Source organism: Callithrix jacchus, chromosome 6 (genome assembly GCF_049354715.1).
Source record: "Callithrix jacchus isolate 240 chromosome 6, calJac240_pri, whole genome shotgun sequence".
In the NCBI taxonomy this organism is placed as follows: domain Eukaryota; kingdom Metazoa; phylum Chordata; class Mammalia; order Primates; family Cebidae; genus Callithrix; species Callithrix jacchus.
Window position 1 is genome coordinate 23,280,558 of NC_133507.1, and position 20,441 is coordinate 23,300,998.

Sequence of the window (20,441 nt, forward strand, 5' to 3'; positions counted from 1 at the left end):
TCCTTTCTTCCTTTTCGTTAAGACAACTAGATTAACTAATCCAGAAGACAATAATTTGCTTCTCTTCTTTCTGGGAGAAGCAGATCGTGAGCATTTCTTCTTCCACTTTTCTTTCTCTAATTTCCCAAGTGGTGGTGAAAATGTTGTGGCAGCCACCCTCTACTTCATGCCCACAGGTCAACTGCAAACTCAACACAGAGAACTACAAATGTTCCAAAGCAACTATTAGGTTCTTCATGACAATTGATCCTTACGTATGCCACACACTGTACTACGGATTTTACATTATCTCATCTAATCCCCCTAAAAGCCCTGTTCATTAGGATACTCTTTTTATTCTCATCTTCACATGAGGGAAACTGAAGCTTAGAGAATTTAACTAATTTGCCCAATGCCATACAGTTGGGAAGCACTGAAGTCGGGTTCAGATCTCTGCCTCGGAGACAGTGCTGGATCTTCACTTGTAGGAATTCAAGAAATCCTATTTATCTGAGATCAGATCAATTTGTGTCTAGAATTATTTTATCCTTTATCCATATTAAAAAAATGTTTTGATACCAGTGCTTATATAGATACAGGAATTTTTCTGTTGATGTTTTTTATACATTATGAAACACAAAAATAGAAATTTTTAAAAAATGGAGATAAAATACCTAATTTTATTTGTATTTGACGAAGATACATATGTTATGTACTTATAAGCATATATAGTATTTATTTGTGATTGTGGCTTATAATTGTTTTAGTTATTCAGTGCTATGTGACATATTACTTCAAAATTCAGTGGCTTGAAACAACAATCACTTATTTTTCACAGTTCCCTTGGTCTGGAATTTGGAAGGGTTCAGCATCAGTCTTTCAAGTAGTTGTAGTCACATATCACCTTGAGTGTACGGGCTCACAGGTTGGTGCTGGCTGGGGACCTCAGTTTCTCTCCACATAACCGAGTGTCCTGCAGCATAGCATGGTGATTGGCTGCAGCCAGCATTTCAAAACACTAAGGCAGAAGCTGTAATGCCTTTTGTGAACTAGCCCTGGGACTCACACATCATCCTTTCCACAGTGTTCGGTTGGTCACACAGGTCAGCCTTGATTCACTGTTGGAGAGAACTACACAGGAATGTGACCAGCAGGAGGCAAGGATGATTGGGACCATCTTGGAGGCTGGCTGCCACACTAATGGTTTCTTCTTTGTGAAGATCTTGCCTGAACGCTTTGTGATATAGCCATTCCAAGGTCTGCTTCTAGGTTCTGTTTGTTAAAACATTTGATTTTAATAATCATTATCACTGGCAAAGGCACCTCACAAAGTTGCATACTCCAAATGGAAGAATGATTCGTTGCCTTCCTTTACTAAATCACGGTGTCCATTTCAGAATCCCATTTTCCCAATTATTAAAAGGTTTTGATAAAATACAGATAGTGAATATCTACTTTTCCTGATGGCAGTTTATTTTTCTTACACTAATTAGAAGCTTTGTTAATTCTTACATCTTTATTGAACTATCCATGTGATTATAAGAATAGGTTAAGAAAATCATTTTCAAATGTTAAGAGGTTTTATACATTATACATGAAGTATTTATGTTATCTTTGGCAACCAAAGGACTGTCAGTGACAACGTTTTCAAATACCTAATTTCAAAATGTTGTCTCCATGTTTCAAATTTCTTTAAAAACAAACAAACAAACTTCTCTTACTGTTAAACTGTTACCTTTATTTTACCTTGAAGAGACAGATTTAAGTCTATATATTTTTTCTAAAATATTTGTTGGGATCTCATCTTAGTGATAGCCATTGTTTTAATTTTATAATTTGGTTGATGGAGAGCTGACAAAAAACTTTGCCATTTCTCTTTTTATTATTCCCATGTGCTTGTGTTATTAGTATTAAAGTATTATCAGTGATGTTTTTGCAGGAATCCTTTTAAGCCAGGTTTCAAATTCTATGAAGGCTTAGTTAACATTACATAATATCTGTAAATCCACTTAATTAGGCAAAAGAAAACTACAGTCTGCTGAAAAGGAACAAATGAAGGTGCCTCTGTCAACCCTGGACACAGGGAAATCTTACTTCCTGTCTTCCTTCGGGATTCTTTGCATCCTATATGTGGCTTATGATTACCTTGAGGGTGCTGACATCCATCCATAGAGCATGGGCTCCATGGCTCTCTGCCCAGCTTCTGAACCAGGTTCTGCCACTTAGTCAGTCTGGGACCTTGAACACAAATTTCTTAGTTTCTCTACATCTGTTTCCTCATCTATAAAATGAGAACAATAATCATAGTGCCTCATCGTTAATGAGCTTGGGTATGTAAAGTGCTTGTCTGGCACATTGTTAGTACTATGAAATGTTATTGTTATTAGAACTTTATTTCAAATATAAATAGGTATAGAAGTTCTAATATTCTCTTCCTGCCCCAGTTAATCAACTTTTGTAAGGCATGTTGAAAATTATTGCATTGCAGAAAACTCCTGTGATTTTGTGTGTTTGGCATGCTGAAAACCAAGCATTGAGGAATCGCTGAGTCTTTTCTTCAAATGTAGAATTGAAACAAGACTGCATAAAAATGCCTTCAAGACTAAGGTCTTCGCTAAGGCAGCTGCAAGAGACTTCCTTGGACCTGCCTTGAGGGAGCAGTAGCAGTTGAGTATGTGGAAAGAGGGTGAAAAAAGTAGCAAAACCCAAGATATAGGTCATCACAGCCCCCATCTCTACTTTTAAATCCTAGGAACTGTAGGGAAGCAATTATGTGTGAAAAACACATACAGAATACAATGCAGAAGATGCCTTTAGCTTACTGGATAAAGTAGCTAGTTAGGGCATTCTAAAACTCAAGTTCTATCAAACAGTTTCACAAATAATTATTTTTAATATGAGGCTCTGGTACAGTTTCTTGAATATGATATTAAATGTTTCTTTTGCTTGTTTGTCAATTTTATGGGTGATGTTTGAAGAAATTCGTTTCTAGGGGATAGAATGTGTACATTTGTTAAAAGATTTAGGTGAATTCTCAAGTAGAAAGATGGTAGCTTATATCTGCAGAGTATTAGAAGAAGTGATGTAGATCAGCTTTGGGAGTCTTGATGATAAGCTTGCAAATGTGTCATCTTTGCTCTCTGTACAAAAAAATTACTAGAAGGTAGTTTTCTTCACATCGCTACACTATCTGGAAGAAAAATAAATTGTTATTTTAAGAGTTTATTTCAATGTAATTTTTCCTTCACTAGCCAGAGCTGATGTCTTTGAATTGTGTTAGTTCTTATATGTTATTTAATCTGTTTCATTTTGTTAACCTAGGTGAAATGCCTCAGCTCGTAAAAGGAATGAAACTTAAACCAGGCTGATCCCGTCCAGATTTTAATTCAGGAAATGGGAGAGCACGTTTTAGTCACAGCAGGAGAAGTTCACCTTCAGCGATGCCTGGATGACTTAAAAGAAAGGTTAGGTGAAAATGATGGAGATGGAGAAATGATCGCTCTCAATTAATGGGATGTTTTAGTATTTCCTAAACAAGCTGAACTTAGACTATGACTTCTTTTTGGAGAAAAATGAAATGCCCTCAATTCAAACATGAACAGTTATTTGATTGTAGACTTTTTAATAACCGAAAAATGGCATTCACTGCTTACACTTGAATGCTTTTGCATTTTTACCTAAGTCATAAAATGTTTTTCTGTGTATGTATTCTACTTTAAGCATGTACACAAAACACACAAAATATCAGGACAACAAAACAAAATATTATTTTGTAAATGTTGGCTATGTAATTGGAATAGACTTCTAGATATATAAGTAAATGATAGTGTATTGATACAATGGAATTCTATAGAATGATCTCAGTGAACAAAACTACATGTGGCCTTTACAATGTACATCTTCTGGAAATCTTTACAGTTTTCTCTGAAGATGATTATAAGATGGACATCCCAAATTACTTTTTGTAGCAGACATTTTTCCTCTTTGTTCCAAAGATAATGTATGTTTGTTGCAGAAATTAGAAAAATACGGAAGAAAAGTCATTCAGTTATCAGGCAGAAATAACCACCAGTACATTCAGATTCATAAATCCACACTGTCCTATTCATATGCAAATGTACATAAATATCTGTATACACAGTTCTGTTTATTTGGTTAAGATAAATTTCTAGAAGTATTATAGCTAGCTCCAAAAGTGTACATATTTTTAAGGGTTATGATCCATATTTTCCTCAAGAAAGGCTGTTCTGATTTGCATTATAATAGCAATAAATATTCGAAAGTGCCTCTTTTCTCAAACTTTTGCCAACATTGCATAGTTTATCATTTTAAAAAATTTTCTCTAATCTTAAAGACAAATAAAAGATGTTCACTGTTAATAGACATTTCTGTGCCTACTAGTGGGAAAAATTATAAATTTCCCTACAATGGCCTCCTTCCTTTTGTTTTTAAAATTTCTGGGACTTTAATAATAATCATAACAAGTAATTATAAATGATTGATATAATTAAATATTATATAACAGTCACTGGGTTAAACAATATTTATCTTAATATACCACAGTAAAATTGGTGGTAGTTGTAACTGTACAACAATACCTGCTACTAATAATAGAATAAGAGTAACTGCTGCTAGCTGGATGCAGTGGCTCATGCCTGTAATCCCAGCACTTTGAGAGGCCGAGGCGGATGGATCACGAGGTCAGGAGTTCAAGACCAGCCTGGCCAAGATGGTGAAACCCTGTTTCTACTAAAAATAAAAAATTGGCTAGTTGTGGTGCTGTGTGCCTGTAATCCCAGCTACTCAGGAGGCTGAGGCAGGAGAATCACCTGAACCCTGGAAGTGGAGATTGCAGTGAGCCGATATCATGCCACTGCACTTCAGTCTGGCAACAGAGCAAGACTCCGTCTCAAAAAAAGAAAAAGAATAAGAATAACTGCTGCTGCTTTTTTGTGGGATTTTGTAGAAGCTTCTACCAGAAGCCAGAAACTAGACCCCTAACTCATAATTTACTCAGAAATTTATTTCAAATCGATTGTAGGTTAAAATGTAAAAGGTAAAACCATAAAGTGTCTAGAAGATAGAATAAGAGAATATCTTCAAGACCTCAGGGTAGGGAAAAGCATCTTAATAGTGTATTAAGAATACTAATGACAAAGGAAAAGCTTGATCATCAAAAGACACTATTAAGACAGTAGGCAGACCACATGGTTAGGGAAGACCTTTGTATCATGTAACAGACAGGAGATTTATATCCCAATTTAGAAGGAATTCCTACAGATAAATGAGAAGAGCAGCAATCCAACAAAAAAATTATACAAATACTTGATAGAGGTACTTTATAACAGAGGCTTTCCAAGGCCAATAAACATGAAAAACTATTCAACTTATTACTAACTGATGGAATGCAAATTAAAATCAAAGTGAGATACTTCTGCATACCCACTAGAGTGGTTAAACATTTTTTAAGTGATATTATCCAGTGGTGGCAAAGATGTTGAGCAGCAAGAATTTACCTGTACAACTAGTGGGGATATAAATTGATACAACCATTTTGGCATATGATTTGGTATGATCTGCTCAGATGGGAGATAGGCACTTCCTGTGGCTTGGCAAATCTCCCATTTGTGCTCTGTGCAACCAACACAAAGCTAGGCAAATGTGTATCAAGAATACTCATAGCAACCATATTTTTTTCTTTTTGAGATGGAGTTTCTCTCTGTCACCTAGGCAGGAGTGCAGTGGTGCACTCTCAGCTTACAACCTCTACTTCCTGGGCTCAAGCAATTCTCCTGCTTCAGCCTCCTGAGTAGGTGGGACTACAGGCATGTGCCACCACGCCCAGCTAATTTTTGTGTTTTGTATTTTTTAGTACAGACAGTGTTTCACCATGGTGGCCAGGCTGGTCTCGAACTCCTGACCTCAAGTGATCTGCTTACCTCAGCCTCCCAGAGTGCTGGGATTATAGGCATGAGCCACTGCACCTTGCCTCATGGTAACAAAATTTTAATAGTCGAAAGTTGGAAACAACTCAAACATTTAAATGGAAATATAAATGATAGTGTATTCATACAATGGAATTCTATAGAATGATCTCAGTGAACAAAACTACAGCTATATAAAATATGGGTGAATCTCACAATATAATGTTAAGCAAAAGAAGCCATTTGTCCCAAAACGTGTTTGTTGCATTTATATGAAGTTCAAAACATAGTGTACCAGGCTGGGTAACATAGCAAGACCACGTCTCTGAAAAAATTAAAATAAATTAGTTGAGCAGGTGGTGCATGCCTGTAATACCAGCTACTCGGGAGGCTGAGACAAGAGGATTGCTTAAGCACAGGAGTTCGAGGATGCAGTGAACTATAATCACACCATAGTGCTCCAGCCTTGGTGACATACCAAGGCCCTGTTTTTAAAAAGAAGAAAAGGAAAAAAGGCAGTCCAAACTGAACTGTGGAGTATAGGGGTTACATGTTTAGGTGATTAAGAAAAAAAGGATATTACAATAAAAATCAGGATAGCCCTCTTAGGGCTAGGAGTGTTCTGTTTCTTGAGTATACCATGTAGTTTACATGAGTATTCACTTTGAGGTAAGCGATCATAGTTGAGTAGATTTTTGTTTTGTGCACTGTTCTGTTTGACCATTACATTTCACAGTTATACTTACATTAAGAATGTATATAATGTTACAGGTTTGTTTTTTTTTAGGAGTAGTATGTAATCTTCTTTTTCAACTTCTGTGCACATTTTCAGGAATGGATTTTGTCCAGGAATGGGAGACAAGGAGACTATCTGTTGTCCCCAGGCCAGAGAAACTGTCAGAATTCTTAGCATCCAGATCTCAAGGTAGTAACAATCAGAGCAGGAAGCCACAGGAAATTGCTGTGATGTAGCCTGAACCTACTGCACTTTTGTAGAGTAATCACAGGCTCTGCATTGCCAGGACTTAGAGAACCTTTTGCCCTGAGGTGCTTTGTAAGTGTGGCAGCCATCACACACTTCCTTCCACAGCTTGGGGTGGTTTTAATTAATCATATAAATAATTACTACAGGAGAATTCTTGGGAGCCTCAAGAATTGGGAGGACTAAAGTGGCTCTATAGCTCTTTTGACTTTATGTTTTAGGAATAAGAACGTAGATGTGTTCTCTCTCATAGTTTCAGTAGCTTTGCAGTTGATTTTCTTGAGTGTTCTAAGTATGTGAGCTTATTTTTCTCTATGCAATGATAATTTTACAGATATTTTCCTATTCCTAAGATTTCTCAGTGTCTTTTTTCTTAAAATCAAGAATAGATATTGAATCTTATTAATTGGCAATTTAGCATAATTAAAGGTGGCTACATAGATTATTTGACCTTTTTTTAATGTGGTATTATTTTAGCAATTCTCCTAATTCAGATTAATTTTTATATAACCTATGATAAAAACTTCCTAGTTTTATGGTAGACTATTCCTTTAATGTACTATTTAACTCTATTTTTCAGTATGCATAATGACTGAGAGTGTGGATTCTGGTCAGACCTAAATCTGAATCCTAGCTTCTCCACTTACAGGCTATTTGGAGAAGTTACTTAATGTTTCTTATCTGGTTTTCTCTATAAAATTATGGTAGTACTAGTGCCTGCTAAAGAAATACTACATGTAAAATACTTAACACAGTGCCTCATACATGATAAGTTTTTTTTTAATGCACACACAATGCATATTTATAGTTTTTGTTATTTTAGATTTTATATCTGAATTCTTAGGTAAGATTGAACTACAGTTGTGTGTATGGATACTGTCTTTCTCAGGTTTGAATATCAAAGTAGTTTTAAAAACGTACAATGTCAGGTCCATCTTTGTTGTATATCCTGTGAATATACAACAAGATTGTGAATATGCAGTATACGACGATATCAGACTTGATATTGTGTGGGAAAAGAGGCTTTCTGAACTTGGTGCCAGACTGGGGCTCAAGACCTACGGTGTCCAGAAGAGTAGCTGCTGCCCACAGCAGAGGTATATTCCCACTAGAAGTAGTCTTTTCAATCAGAAAGAAAGCAGTTTTTGAATTGTGATATAATGTAAATTGCAGGTCTTTTATAGTAAGATAATTTTTATGTTCCTGTGTTTTTGCAGAATCTCCACTGTGTGATATTTCTACATGGGAGCTTTGATCGTATTTGGATTTTAACCTTCTGTTATTTATCTTGAATTTGTCTGTAGGTTTGCCAAGATTTATATCAGTGTATCTGAACCCATTATTCCATTCAGAGAAACAATTACAAAACCCCCAAAGGTTGACATGGTCAATGAAGAAATAGGCAAACAGCAAAAAGTTGCAGTCATACACCAAACAAAAGAAGATCAAAGTAAAATCCCTGAGGGAATCCAAGTTGACTCTGACGGGCTGATCACCATAACAACTCCCAATAAATTTGCCATGCTCAGTGTTCGAGCCATGCCCCTTCCAGAAGAAGTCACTCAGATTCTGGAAGAAAATAGTGATTTGATTCGTTCTATGGAGCAGTTGACATCCTCTTTGAATGAGGGCGAAAATACTCAGATGATTTATCAAAAGACCCAAGAGAAAATTTTGGAATTCAGAGGAAAACTGGAGCAACACCTGACAGGGAGAAGATGGAGGAATATTGTTGACCAAGTCTGGTTATTCAGCCCAAGAAAATGTGGGCCCAACATGCTAGTGAATAAAAGTGAAGATTTTCAGAACTCAGTATGGACAGGTCCAGCTGACAAAGCTTCAAAAGAAGCCAGTAGATACCGAGATTTGGGAAACAGCATTGTGAGTGGCTTCCAACAAGCAACTTTCTGTGGCCCCATGAGTGAGGACCCTCTCATGGGTGTCTGTTTCATTCTGGAAAAATGGGACCTAAGTAAATTTGAGGAACAAGGAGGAAGTGATCTGGCCAAAGAGGGACAGGAGGAAAATGGAACCTGTTCTGGGGGAAATGAAAACCAAGAGCTACAAGATGGCTGCTCTGAGGCCTTGGAGAAGAGGACATCCCAGAAAGACTCTGCACTCACTGACTGCTATGGACCTTTCTCAGGACAGCTAATTGCCACCATGAAAGAAGCACGTCACTATGCACTGCAAGTGAAACCTCAGCGCCTGATCGCAGCTATGTACACATGTGAGATCATGGCCACCAGTGATGTTCTTGGTAAGGAAGAAAAGGTAAAGATAGTGAGACATGCCCTGAATAACAGTGAAGTCTCCTAGACCCAAACCTTTGTTTTGGAGACAGGTCTCATTCCATCACCCCAGCTGGAGTGCAGTGGTTCAGTCTCAGCTCACTGCAACCTCCATCTACCAGGCTCATGTGATCCTCTCACCTCAGCCTCTCAAGTAGTTGTTGACTGCAGGCACATGCCACCATATGCAGCTAAATTTTTCTGTATTTTTTGTAGAGATGGATGTTGTTTTCACCATGTGAAACAACATGTTTTCACCATGTTGCCCAGGCTGGTCTCGAACTCCTGAGTTCAAGTGATCCACCCACTTTGGCCTCCCAAAGTGCTGGAATTACAGGCATCAGCCACCACACCTGGCAAACCCCAACTCTTAAACTTTTTTGGTATGTTTTGCAGAAGCTATACCATCTTCAGATTTACTAAGAGAAACTAAGATCTTTGAAAGCCAGATACCTTAGATATTAAAATCTTGAGAGGGAAAAAACATGACTACTAAAGATCTTTTTTTTGCAAGTAACAGAATCCTTTCTGTGATGAAATGTCTGCTAACTGAAGGTTAAACTGCTCATATGTGTTACCATCCAAATCTTTGCAGTATTGTGTATCAAGCAAATAAGCATATCAGTCTGTGTAACCAAAGTTGTTCTGAAAATGATCAAAGAATAAGGTAGCATTCTTATAACACAAAAGGGCTTTTGTGAATTCTGGGTTCTAAGAAAGAAAATTATTTGTGGCTTTATTCACTGCTAATCATTCTATCAAATCCAATTTCTGATTTTTCTTATTTGGGAGAAGCAGACTTTAAGATCTCAGGAGACATGAAGCACTGGCACTAAGTACCTCTTTGGACTTTTGGCTAATATTAGTTCATTAAGACTTACTTTCTCTACTTATAAAGAGGATAATAATTCATACAGATTGTGAAGATTAGGATAACACAACTTGTTAAATACAATGCCTAGAACAGCACCTGGCACACAGTAGTTGTCTTATTCTCTCGAGATCAAGGAACTGTTTCAGTAGTGAAGAGAATATAAAGGAGGATTGAGCCTTGGATGAGAGAGTCAGCCAAATGATTAAGTTTCCTCTAACCCTGAGGCCCTTTGAGTCAATATGTGGTTAATTACCTCCTTTTAAGGAAGGTTCTTTTGCTAATCAATTCCTGAAAGAAATCTAAGCTTTTTTTTTTTTTCCAGAAGAAATTTAGGCTTGCATCACATTAAGGTTTCTGTGAGACTGAGCATCAGTAGCAGTATTTGAAAAATAGCTGGATTAAGGCCAGTGTGCACTGCGAATAAAATCTCCAAATACGGCATGTCATATACAGTGCTTCTCAACCTTATTTGAATACAGCATGCCTATTAACAGCCATGGAATTTGTAGATTCGTTTGGGAAACACCAATCACTATTCTCAGATGGTATATTTCATTTTCATTGAGAACTTTCTTAATTTAAGGAGGTGGAAATAAGAGTTAAAATCAAGAAATTGTAATCCCTCAAATCCTTGAAGAAGACCTAAGAGCTTTTCTCCAGCCTCTCCTATCCCAACAGATGCTTATACCACCTCTGTTTGAATACTTCTGTTGATGGGCAGCTCACAGCCAGCTTCGTGAGTTGATGTTTTTTCCTATATTGAGCAAAATATCTGTCACCTGCTAGTTTCCAGTTATCTGTACCACCATTCATCTCTCTTCCATGCAATAACACTTTTATGTATTTGAAGGAAATCATTAGTTTTCTAGTTTTATATCCAAGAGAAAAACTCTCCAAATCCTTCACCTGTTTTTCTATTATGATTTCTGTATTCTTTCACCATTCCAGTTGCTGTCTTTTGGACATACTTTATTTGGTCAGCATCCCTCTTAAAGCAACCATATTAGAACATAGCACCTCACATACCCTCCAGCCAGTAGAGAACGTCTATGTTTACACTATTACCTCCTTCGTGAAATACAGCATTCTTCTTTTAATGCAGTTTAGTAATTACATCTTCTCATTAATTCATGTGAGAAGTCAAGATCAATCCCATTTCTTAAAAAAAAAAAAAAAAAAGTTGTTTTCCCACTCTGTTCCCCAAAAAGCAGAATCCACATTTTTGGTAATTGACTAGACTGTAGAAATTATGTAGTTATATGAACTCCTGTATTTATACATGAGTACTGAATCTATACATCTAATTTTTTCTTAAGTTATAAACACAATTAGTATTACAACAGTAAACAGGAGAAAAATGTTAATGGCAAGAACAGTCACACCACCACCATCTTAACACATTTATTTCTTACTTATTTTTTTCATTGTCCTTTTCTTATCTGATGAGAAGTAAAACTCGACAGGTAGAAAATCAAACGTTCTGATGAAGTTAAAAGTCCTTTACGTCTATAGCAGTTCCCCAGTTATCAATCACGTTAGAAAAAAAAGCTTACCAATCATGTCAGCAAAAAAAAAAGCTTAAGTTAATATAATTTTGTGTTAGAAAGTCCATGTTGTCTCCAGAGATTTACTTCATGCTTGTATAAACATGTACAAATGTCTGTAATGTTTCTTTAAAATTCTATACAAAATTAACATACGGCTTTCTAGTCTGCAATTTACAAATCCCAGTGTTTATCTCCTGAAAAAGTTTACTCATTATTTACCTTTTATGACCGTTTATGCTTAAACAGTCTGGTTTCTACCTTACTATCCATAATTCCTCAAAAGGGCAGATTCACTTAACATCATGAGTTATAATTCTGGTCCTGGAGACTCAAACCAGGACCATTTAAGAAGGCCAAGCACTTAGTCATCACATTAACTTCTGAGCTATCCTGAACCTCAGTGTTCTCTCACTTCACCTTGTTCCACTTGCTATAGTTTGTTCACTATTCTCTTTACTGAGGAGAGTGATAGATAACATAGGTATTATGAACCCCTATTTTCTTGCTATCCACTATAACGTGAAATTAGTTTCTGTAAGTTGTAGACATGTCTCCATATTTTGAAAGTATAGGTTGAGTATCCCAAATCTGAAAATCCAAGATCCCAAGTGATCTACTAAAATTTGAAACTTTTTGATCATTAAATGATGCTCAAAAGAAATGCCATTGGATGGCTGGGCGCAATAACTCACACTTGTAATCCCAGCACTTTGGGAGGCTGAGGTGAATGGATCACTTGAGGCCAGGAGTTCAAGACCAGCCTTGCCAACATGGTGAAACCCATCTCTACTAAAAATACAAAGCATTATCTGGGCATGGCGGTGGATGCCTGTAATCTCAGCTACTCAGGCAGCTGAGGCAGGAAAGTTGTCTGAACCTGGGAGGCAGAGGTTGCAGTGAGCTCAGATTGCCACTGCACTTCAGCCTGGGCAACAAGCAAAACTCTGTCTCAAAAAGAAAGAAAGAAAGAAAAGAAATGCTGATTGGAGTATTTTGGATTTTTTTTATTTCAGATGCTCAAACAGTGTAATACAAATATGCCAAAATCTGAAAAAAAATCAAAAATCTAAAACACGTCTGGTCCCACTCATTTTGAAAAAGAGATAGATATTCAACTGGTATTGGGAAAAGCCCTTTGCACTGTCTTTAGCTCTTTTACTCTGGTATACTCTGCTTGTTCTGATTTTGAGTATCCTGGACGTGCTACTGATCACCTGAGTTGGCATCCTCTTCCTTCTACTGTGCATATCCTCCTAAAATAGGGGTTGGGGAGGGATTTTCTTCCTTTTTCTGTCATTGAGATCATTCATGATTGATTTCCTTTAGATTCTCTCGTTACTTTGCAAAGGAATTTTATTGTAGGGTTTGTTATCCTAGAACTTACCATGTGTGTTAGTTGTCTTTTTTTTCCTGTCCCTCTGTATGTTTGAAATGTTCCTTCTTTTTTTTCCCCCCTCTATTATCCCGGCTCACTGCAGCCTCCTCCTTCTAGGTTCAAGCAATTCTCCTGCCTCAGTGTCCCAAGTAGCTGGGATAACCGGCATGTGTCACCATGCCCAGCTAAATTTTTTTTATACTTTTAGTAGAGATTGGGTTTTGCTGTGTTGGCCAGGCTGGTCTCAAACTCCTGGCCTCAAGTGATCCACCCGCCTCAGCCTCCAAAAGTGCTGGTATTACTGGCATGAGTCACCACACCCGGCCAAAATGATCCTTTCTGAAGTCCAGGGCCTGCATAGGTCTATGCCTATCCTTTCTCTCAAGATAATGAGAACATGTATTTCCTCCCAAAATAATGGGAACACCTGTTTTCTCCCCAGATTGCCATCTCTTCTGCATTATGATTTGGAATGGCATTTGTTCTTTGTTTTCTGAGAAGATGAATTTTCAGCACAACACGTGAAGCCAGAATCAGCTGTTGGTGTTTATCAGACTGAATTCTAGCAGAGCGTTGAGTCACCCCTGTTGAGTCACTCCTCTGTGTTCGTTTTCTCATTTCTATTTGGAAATCACCACCTGGACACTGCATGTGACCAGGCCACCCTAGGATAATACCTCAAAATATCATTTGTCATCCTATCCTTATATTTTTATCCTAGCACTCACCACCTGGCCATCAGACTCAGTTCTGCCACTTTCCAGGAAGAGATACATATTTTAACTTTCAGGGTTCTTTGTCACCTTCTCTCTCTGGAACAAAGGATCATTTTGACTTGCCTCACCCAGGTACAAATGTCCTTGTACTACGCATCACTGCCCTATGTGAAGCCCCATTTATTTACTCTCTGTGTGGCAACTGTGTGTATGTGGGTTGGTATGCAGTCTCTGTACCATTGTCACTGGTCAACTTTCTTAATACTTTGCCTGAGTCCAACTGACTGTCACATCCACTGCCCTGAAAGAAGTTACATTTAGAGTCAATCTGGATTTTTTTTCTCGAATTGATTTGAAGTTCTGTTGCTTAGACTGGAGAATCTCCTCTGAGGCCTGTTTTCTCTTTGCTTTTGAGGGGCTCTTTTATATTGATAACCAATTTCTAGTGTCTAAGGTCTATCAATGCAGCCAGCTGTTCACTTGTGGTTTTTGTTTTTTTTTTTTTACTTTCTCAATCAACACCTTCCATTGGAAAGAAATGAAAAGAACTTCTGTGTTCCTGAGGCCATTTGTTTCCTGTCTGGATATTCAGAGATCTTCTGAGAAGACTTCAGACTTTGCTGACTGCTGTTTTAATTCTCCAAGAATCGGCACAAGTTGATTTCAGGTGTTTTTTATTTAGCAAAATGAATTTCCTTAGTCTTATTTTAAAACTTAGTTTTTTCTACATAGATTGTAAAAACAAGAAATCTTTCTATAAATGGATAGAATTGCATGGGGTCAAAATGGGAAATTTTGTAGGAAAATAATCATCTCAAAACCATTTTATCTGGGGAAATAATTTCAGGAAAATGCCCTTCTGAACTTTTAAAACCCACTTTTCTAAAGATGTGCTTCTGTTATCATTTTTTACCCATGAAATTTCTGTGTAATGAGCTTGATTATTGCTGAGCTTTTACCTGCTTGTCATTGAATTGTTTCTTTTTGTATTTTTTTCTTCTAATCTGTTAATCTTTTTTTTATTTTTGCTCTTCATTTCAAAACTCTTTGGTAATCTCACATTTTAAAAATACCTCTTTTTGTTTGACAGTACTAGCTGAGAGGTTTGGTTTTGTTTTGTTTGAGATGCAGTTTCACTCTTGTTGCCCAGGCTGGAGTGCAATGGTGCGGACTTGGCTCACTGCAACCTCTGCCCCCTGAGTTCAAGTGATGCTCCTGCCTCAGCCTTCCAAGTAGCTGGGATTACAGGTGCCCGCCTCCATGCCCAGCTAATTTTTTGTATGTTTAGTAGAGAGGGGGTTTCACCATGTTGGCCAGGCTGGTCTCAAACTCCTGACCTCAGATGATCCACCACTTCAGCCCACCCAGAGTGCTGGGATTACAGGCGTGAGCCGCTGTGCCTAGATTAATTAAGAGTTTTAATTACAGCTATGATTACTCTAGTTCTTCCTTTTATTTATTAAATTTTTATTTATTTATTTATTGGGTATTTTTGAGATGGAGTTTTGTTCTTGTCCAGGCTGCAGTGCAATGGCACAATCTCGGCTCACTTCAATCTCCGTCTCCCGAGTTCAAGAGGTTTGACTTCCTCACCCTCCAGAGTAGCTGGGATTACAGGTTCCCACCACCATGCCCAGCTAATTTTTTGTATTTTTACTAAAGATGGGGTTTCACCATGTTTATCAGCCTTGTCTTGAACTCCTGACCTCAGGTGATCCTAATTTTATGGGTATTTCGTATGTATATGTATATATTTATGGAGTACATGAGATATTTTGAGTCTACATTTTATTTTTACACATACATCACTGTATACTTTTAAAAACCTTTTTTTCTTTCCTGAGACAGTCTTGTTTTGTAACCCAGGCTGGAGTGCAGTGGCGTGATCTTGGCTCACTGCAACCTCCAACTCCCAGGTTCAAGCGATTCTTTATCAGCCTTCCAAGTAGCTGGGAATACAGGTGCTCACCATCATGCCCAGCTAATTTTTTTATTTGTATCACTTGAACCAGGGAGTTGGCAGTTGCAGTGAGCCGAGATCACGCCACTGCACTCCAGTTTGGCCACAGAATGAGACTCTGTCTCAAAATAAAAATATAAAGCAAAAAAATTGGAGTCCTTGCTCAGTTATCTTGACTGTGTCACAGTATTTATTACCTGCCACCTTCATGTCAACTTAGGATTTGATCATTGTGCCTCATTTTTTAAGTCACTGATTATAATGATAAGAACATAGAGCTACTAGCAGACCCACTAAGGACCACTTTCCAGAGTGGGGTCGACCTGTTACCATAATTATCTGTAAACTTGTAGCTGATCTAACTATAGTGGCAGCCAGCCTACATTCTTCATTGTGCCTGCAGGATACTTTATCTCCTATTTGATTGAAGCCCATTTGTATCCTGTCAACCACATTGGCCTGGTTCTTATAGCTCTATGACAAAAGGAAGACATTAGTGTGACCTGGTGTATAAGAATAAGGATCTACCCATTTATTTGTATGTGTTTTTAATTAACGTTATTGCACAAGCGTTATTAACAATAAATCACGAAGTGAAAGAAAACTCTTCCTCCTTGGAATTCAACTTTATTTCCCATTTTCTTTTGCAGCCCTTGTCCATGATAGTACATTTTGCATAGCTGTAACCTTATGATAGAAATAATTTAATATTTTGCTTTTTTAGATTATTTATTTTGTAGGCATGCTTTCATTTGGCTACTTACAATTCATAATTTTCATTTTAACCTCTACATGATACCTTATCAATTGGATATAATTGTTTAACTGTCATTCCCAAATTGGAAGTTTGCATTGCTCCCTGAATGTTTACTGTTAAAACATTGCTGCAAACAACTGTTCCCTTTCCTAAATTCTGAAAAAACAACACACCTTTAATTGCCAAACTTCCAGCTTTCAAGATTGTAAAATCTACAGGTTAATCTTAGTATTATGGAAGAAGAACATGTATGAGAATCCATAAAGCTTTAAAAGAACAGATAATGTGGACCGGGCGTGGTGGCTCAAGCCTGTAATCCGAGCACTTTGGGAGGCCGAGGCGGATGGATCACGAGGTCAAGAGATAGAGACCATCCTGGTCAACATGGTGAAACCCCGTCTCTACTAAAAACACAAAAAAAAAATTAGCTGGGCATGGTGGTGCATGCCTGTAGTCCCAGCTACTCCGGAGGCTGAGGCAGGAGAATTGTTTGAACTCAGGAAGTGGAGGTTGCGGTGAGCCGAGATCGTGCCATTGCACTTCAGCCTGGGTAACAAGAGCGAAACTCCGTCTCCAAAAAAAAAAAACAGATCATGTTTCCCCAAATGGTAACGAGATTTTTTGAGCTTGGGTATCAGAGAAGACTTCATGGAACAAGTTGTTTTTGAATGGTCCTTGAATAATAAAAAGGATTTGAATATGGAGTTGGACTGAGAGTAGTCTAGGTTCAAGAAACTGTGCACTTAGAGTTGGTAAAACCTAATGTGTACTGTGGACGGTAAGATTACAGGGGCTGTGCCCTATATACTCTAGGGTCTGGCAGTTAGAGAAGCTGAAGAGGTGAATTACTGCCTTGAATACAGGCTCAGATATTTATAGTGTAGTCATTAGTAGTTGAACCCTGATCAAAACTGTTTCAGTTTATTAACCTTTTTGTTGCTGGTTTTTTCCCCTGATGAATTTTTCCCTGGTTCCTTTCATACAGGATGGTACTCTGGTCCCTCCTCTCGCTTCCTCCCTGCCTCCATCCCTCCTGCAGGACTCCTGCAGAGTTCTGCCCAATTGCCAGGCTGTAGTGCGGTGACACGATCATAGCCCATTGCAGCCTCCAACTCCTGGGCTCAGATGATCCTCCTGCCTCGGCCTCCCAAGTAGCTAGGGCTGCAAATGCATACCACTACATGTGGCTAATTTTTAAATTTTTTGTAGAGACAGAGTCTTGTTTTGATACATAGGCTTGTCTCAAACTCCTGTTCTCAAGCATTCCTTCTGCCTCTACCTCTCAAAGTGCTAGTATCACAGTGATGAGTCACTGCACTCAGCCAACTGATCTTTAAGTGACTGAACAAACTAATGATCATGATGGAACAGATATCCAATGGAAAGGGTATGAAAGTATTTACAGTCAAGGGCCACGTGATCAGAAATCCTTGTTGATACGGCTATGTTAATTTCTCAGTGATAACAATGGCATATTTAAGGGTCTTTGAATGCATCCAAGCTTTGGACACACCTATCACGAGAGCCAAGGTGTATTTGGAAGGTTTTATAATAGTATTTCCCTGTGCTTGGTGATTTATTGCATGCATGGTGGCGGGTGCCTGTAATTCCAGCTACTCGGGAAGCTGAGGCAGGAGAATTGCTTGAGCCTGGGAGGCGGAGACTGCAGTGACCCCAGATCTGTAACCTCCTCTTCGGGTTCAAGTGGTTCTGCCTCAGCCCCTCCAGTAGCTGAGATTACAGGCGGGCGCCACCACGCCCGGTTAAATTTTGTATTTTTAGTAGAGATGCGGTTTCAGCATGATGGCCAGGTGGCTGGGATTCCACCGCCTCACTTCAGATCCCCCGGAGAGGCCAGCATGGCCCTCACCTGGGTGGCACAGAGACAGATGTGATGAGGGTCCCTCTCCCTGGGAAGGGGCTGACTGGGTCCAGTCCACAGGGCCCCCCCGGGTGCTGACCTAGGATGGAGTTGAGGTGCTGCAGCGCTGGACCTCAGGGCCCCTGCCTGCCTCCTGGGGAGCCGGGTGACCCAGGCAGCCCCGGTGAGGCCGCGGGTGTCTGGGCCCTAGGAGGCCCCCAGGCTCCCACAGGACGGATGCGAACAGGGAGGCCGGGGAGGCCCTGCTGCCCTCGGGACTGTCCCTGCAGCCCCCAGCTTTCCGTGGTTTTAAGGGCCCCCTCTGCAGAGGGACAAGGGAGCCCGGCCTGCATCCTGAGGCGCCGCACTTGAGGGACCCCAGAGCTCCGGCCAGGCCGCTTCCTTTGCGGATCGCAAAGCTGAGGTTCAGAGGAGGGCAGGGGCAGGTTCTGGAAGCTCCCGAGGCAAAGAGAGCTGATCTGGGGGCTGGGATCACAGGGCTCCACTCCTGTGATCTCTAGGGTCCCAAAGCCAGGAGGAGAGACTGGGTGCCTTTCGTCCACCTCTGGGGCTGGGCAGAGGCTCAGCCTGTGCCGCAAGGTGAAGCTGCTTCTGTGCAGTCCGAGCCGCGGCCCCTTTAAGAGGGGGTGGTGCTTCAGCCGATCACTAGGGCCGCTGCCGGCGTGCGCTGCCGCTATGGAAGCCGAGGCGACACTTCCCGCAGGGCCCCGGCAGGAGCCGTGGCGTCGTTGAAGCAAGCAGAAGCCGTGGGGGTGTGGTTGGAGAGAGCGAAAGCGGCGGCCAGAGATGGCGGCGCGGTCCCATGGAGCAGAAGACGAGTCGTGTCCCAAGGAGCAGAAGCCGCGGCGTCCAGAAGTGGTGGCGCGGTCCCAGCGAGCTTGGGAGAAGCCGTGGTGGTTTCCACGTGATGGGGGAGCAGGAGGCAGGTCTCTGCGGTAAGTGGCGGGGCATGGACCCCACCGGGAACCCTCTGGGCCTCCCTGCTCCTTCCCCGCCGCTCGCTTTTGGGCCCTGACTCCTTGTGGGCATCTGGGCCCCAGTAGTCTGCATGGCGGCGGTTGTGGGGTCCTGGCTGCCCCGGCGTCCGCACCCTGGCCGGAAATGGTGTGCGACCTGCGTCCAGCATATAGGAGGGCCAGCCCAGAGGCCGCCGTGAAGCGCGGACCTGGGGCCCTCCGAGCCCCATGGGCCTCTGAGCTGAGGTCCAGGGTTATTTTGATGTCTCAGGACCTTTAGAAAGAGACCTCAGTAGAGCACAATAGAGCAGGGGACGTCTGTAGTGTCAATTCTTTGAGGAGTCTCCAGGTATTTAGCTGTTGTCCGTGGTGTGTATTCTGACTTTTCATTTCCATCTACAGTGTATGAGTTCCCTTTTCTCGAAAACCATACCCGCATTCCTTTTCTTTTTTTTCTTTGGAGACAATCTTGCTCTGCCCAGGCTGGAGTGCAGTGGTGCCATCTGGCCTCACTGCAACCTACGCTCCCGGGTTCAGGTGATTCTCATGCCACAGACTCCCAAGTAACTGGGATTACAGGCATGTGCCATCACGCGCAGCTAATTTTTGTATTTTTAGTAGAGACGTGGTTTCTGCATGTTGGTCAGGCTGGTTTGGAACTCCTGACCCGGCCAGGCAAGGTGGCTCACACCTGTAATCCCAGCACTTTGGGAAGCTGAGGTGGCAGATCACAAGTTCAGGAGTTTGAGACCAGCCTGGACAACACGGTAAAACCCTGTCTTTACTAAAAATACAAACGTTAGCTGCGCATGGTGGCGGGTGTCTGTAATCCCAGCTACTCGGGAAGCTGAGGCAGGAGAATTGCTTGAGCCTGGGAGGCGGAGATTGCAGTGACCCCAGATCTGCAACCTCCTCCTGGGGTTCAAGTGGTTCTCCTGCCTCAGCCCCTCCAGTAGCTGAGATTACAGGCGGGTGCCACCACGCCCAGTTAATTTTTGTATCAGTAGTAAAGACAGGGTTTCTCCGTGTTGATCAGGCTGGTGTCAAACTCTTGACCTCAGGTGATCTGCTGCCTCAGACTCCCAAAGTTCTGGGATTACTGGTGTGAGCCACCGAGCCTGGCCTCTCCTATTTTTAAAAAAATGTTTCTAGGAATGTTCAGTAAGTGTGAGTTTATCTGTGTGGTTTTTAATTAAAC

The 20,441-nt window shown here is 40.4% G+C and overlaps 2 protein-coding genes across 7 annotated transcripts in view; both read left to right on the forward strand.

Moving 5' to 3' along the window:
* LOC100397517 (elongation factor-like GTPase 1) overlaps positions 1-16,252 on the forward strand; it is a 32,435-nt gene extending 16,183 nt beyond the window's left edge. The window contains exons 2-4 of the mRNA XM_017969342.4: positions 3,301-3,443; positions 8,190-9,145; positions 14,225-16,252. Coding sequence (XP_017824831.4) covers positions 3,373-3,443; positions 8,190-9,145; positions 14,225-14,349 — 1,152 coding nt within the window. The 5' untranslated portion in view covers positions 3,301-3,372 and the 3' untranslated portion in view covers positions 14,350-16,252. The remainder of the gene's footprint in view (positions 1-3,300; positions 3,444-8,189; positions 9,146-14,224) is intronic.
* A 2,798-nt stretch (positions 16,253-19,050) lies between these two features.
* Positions 19,051-20,441, forward strand: part of LOC100397885 (high affinity cAMP-specific and IBMX-insensitive 3',5'-cyclic phosphodiesterase 8A) — a 71,140-nt gene continuing 69,749 nt past the window's right edge. For all 6 annotated transcript variants that reach the window (XM_078329054.1, XM_054257275.2, XM_054257276.2 and 3 more), the window contains exon 1: positions 19,051-19,222. The gene's annotated coding sequence lies outside the window, so the exon portion shown is untranslated. The remainder of the gene's footprint in view (positions 19,223-20,441) is intronic.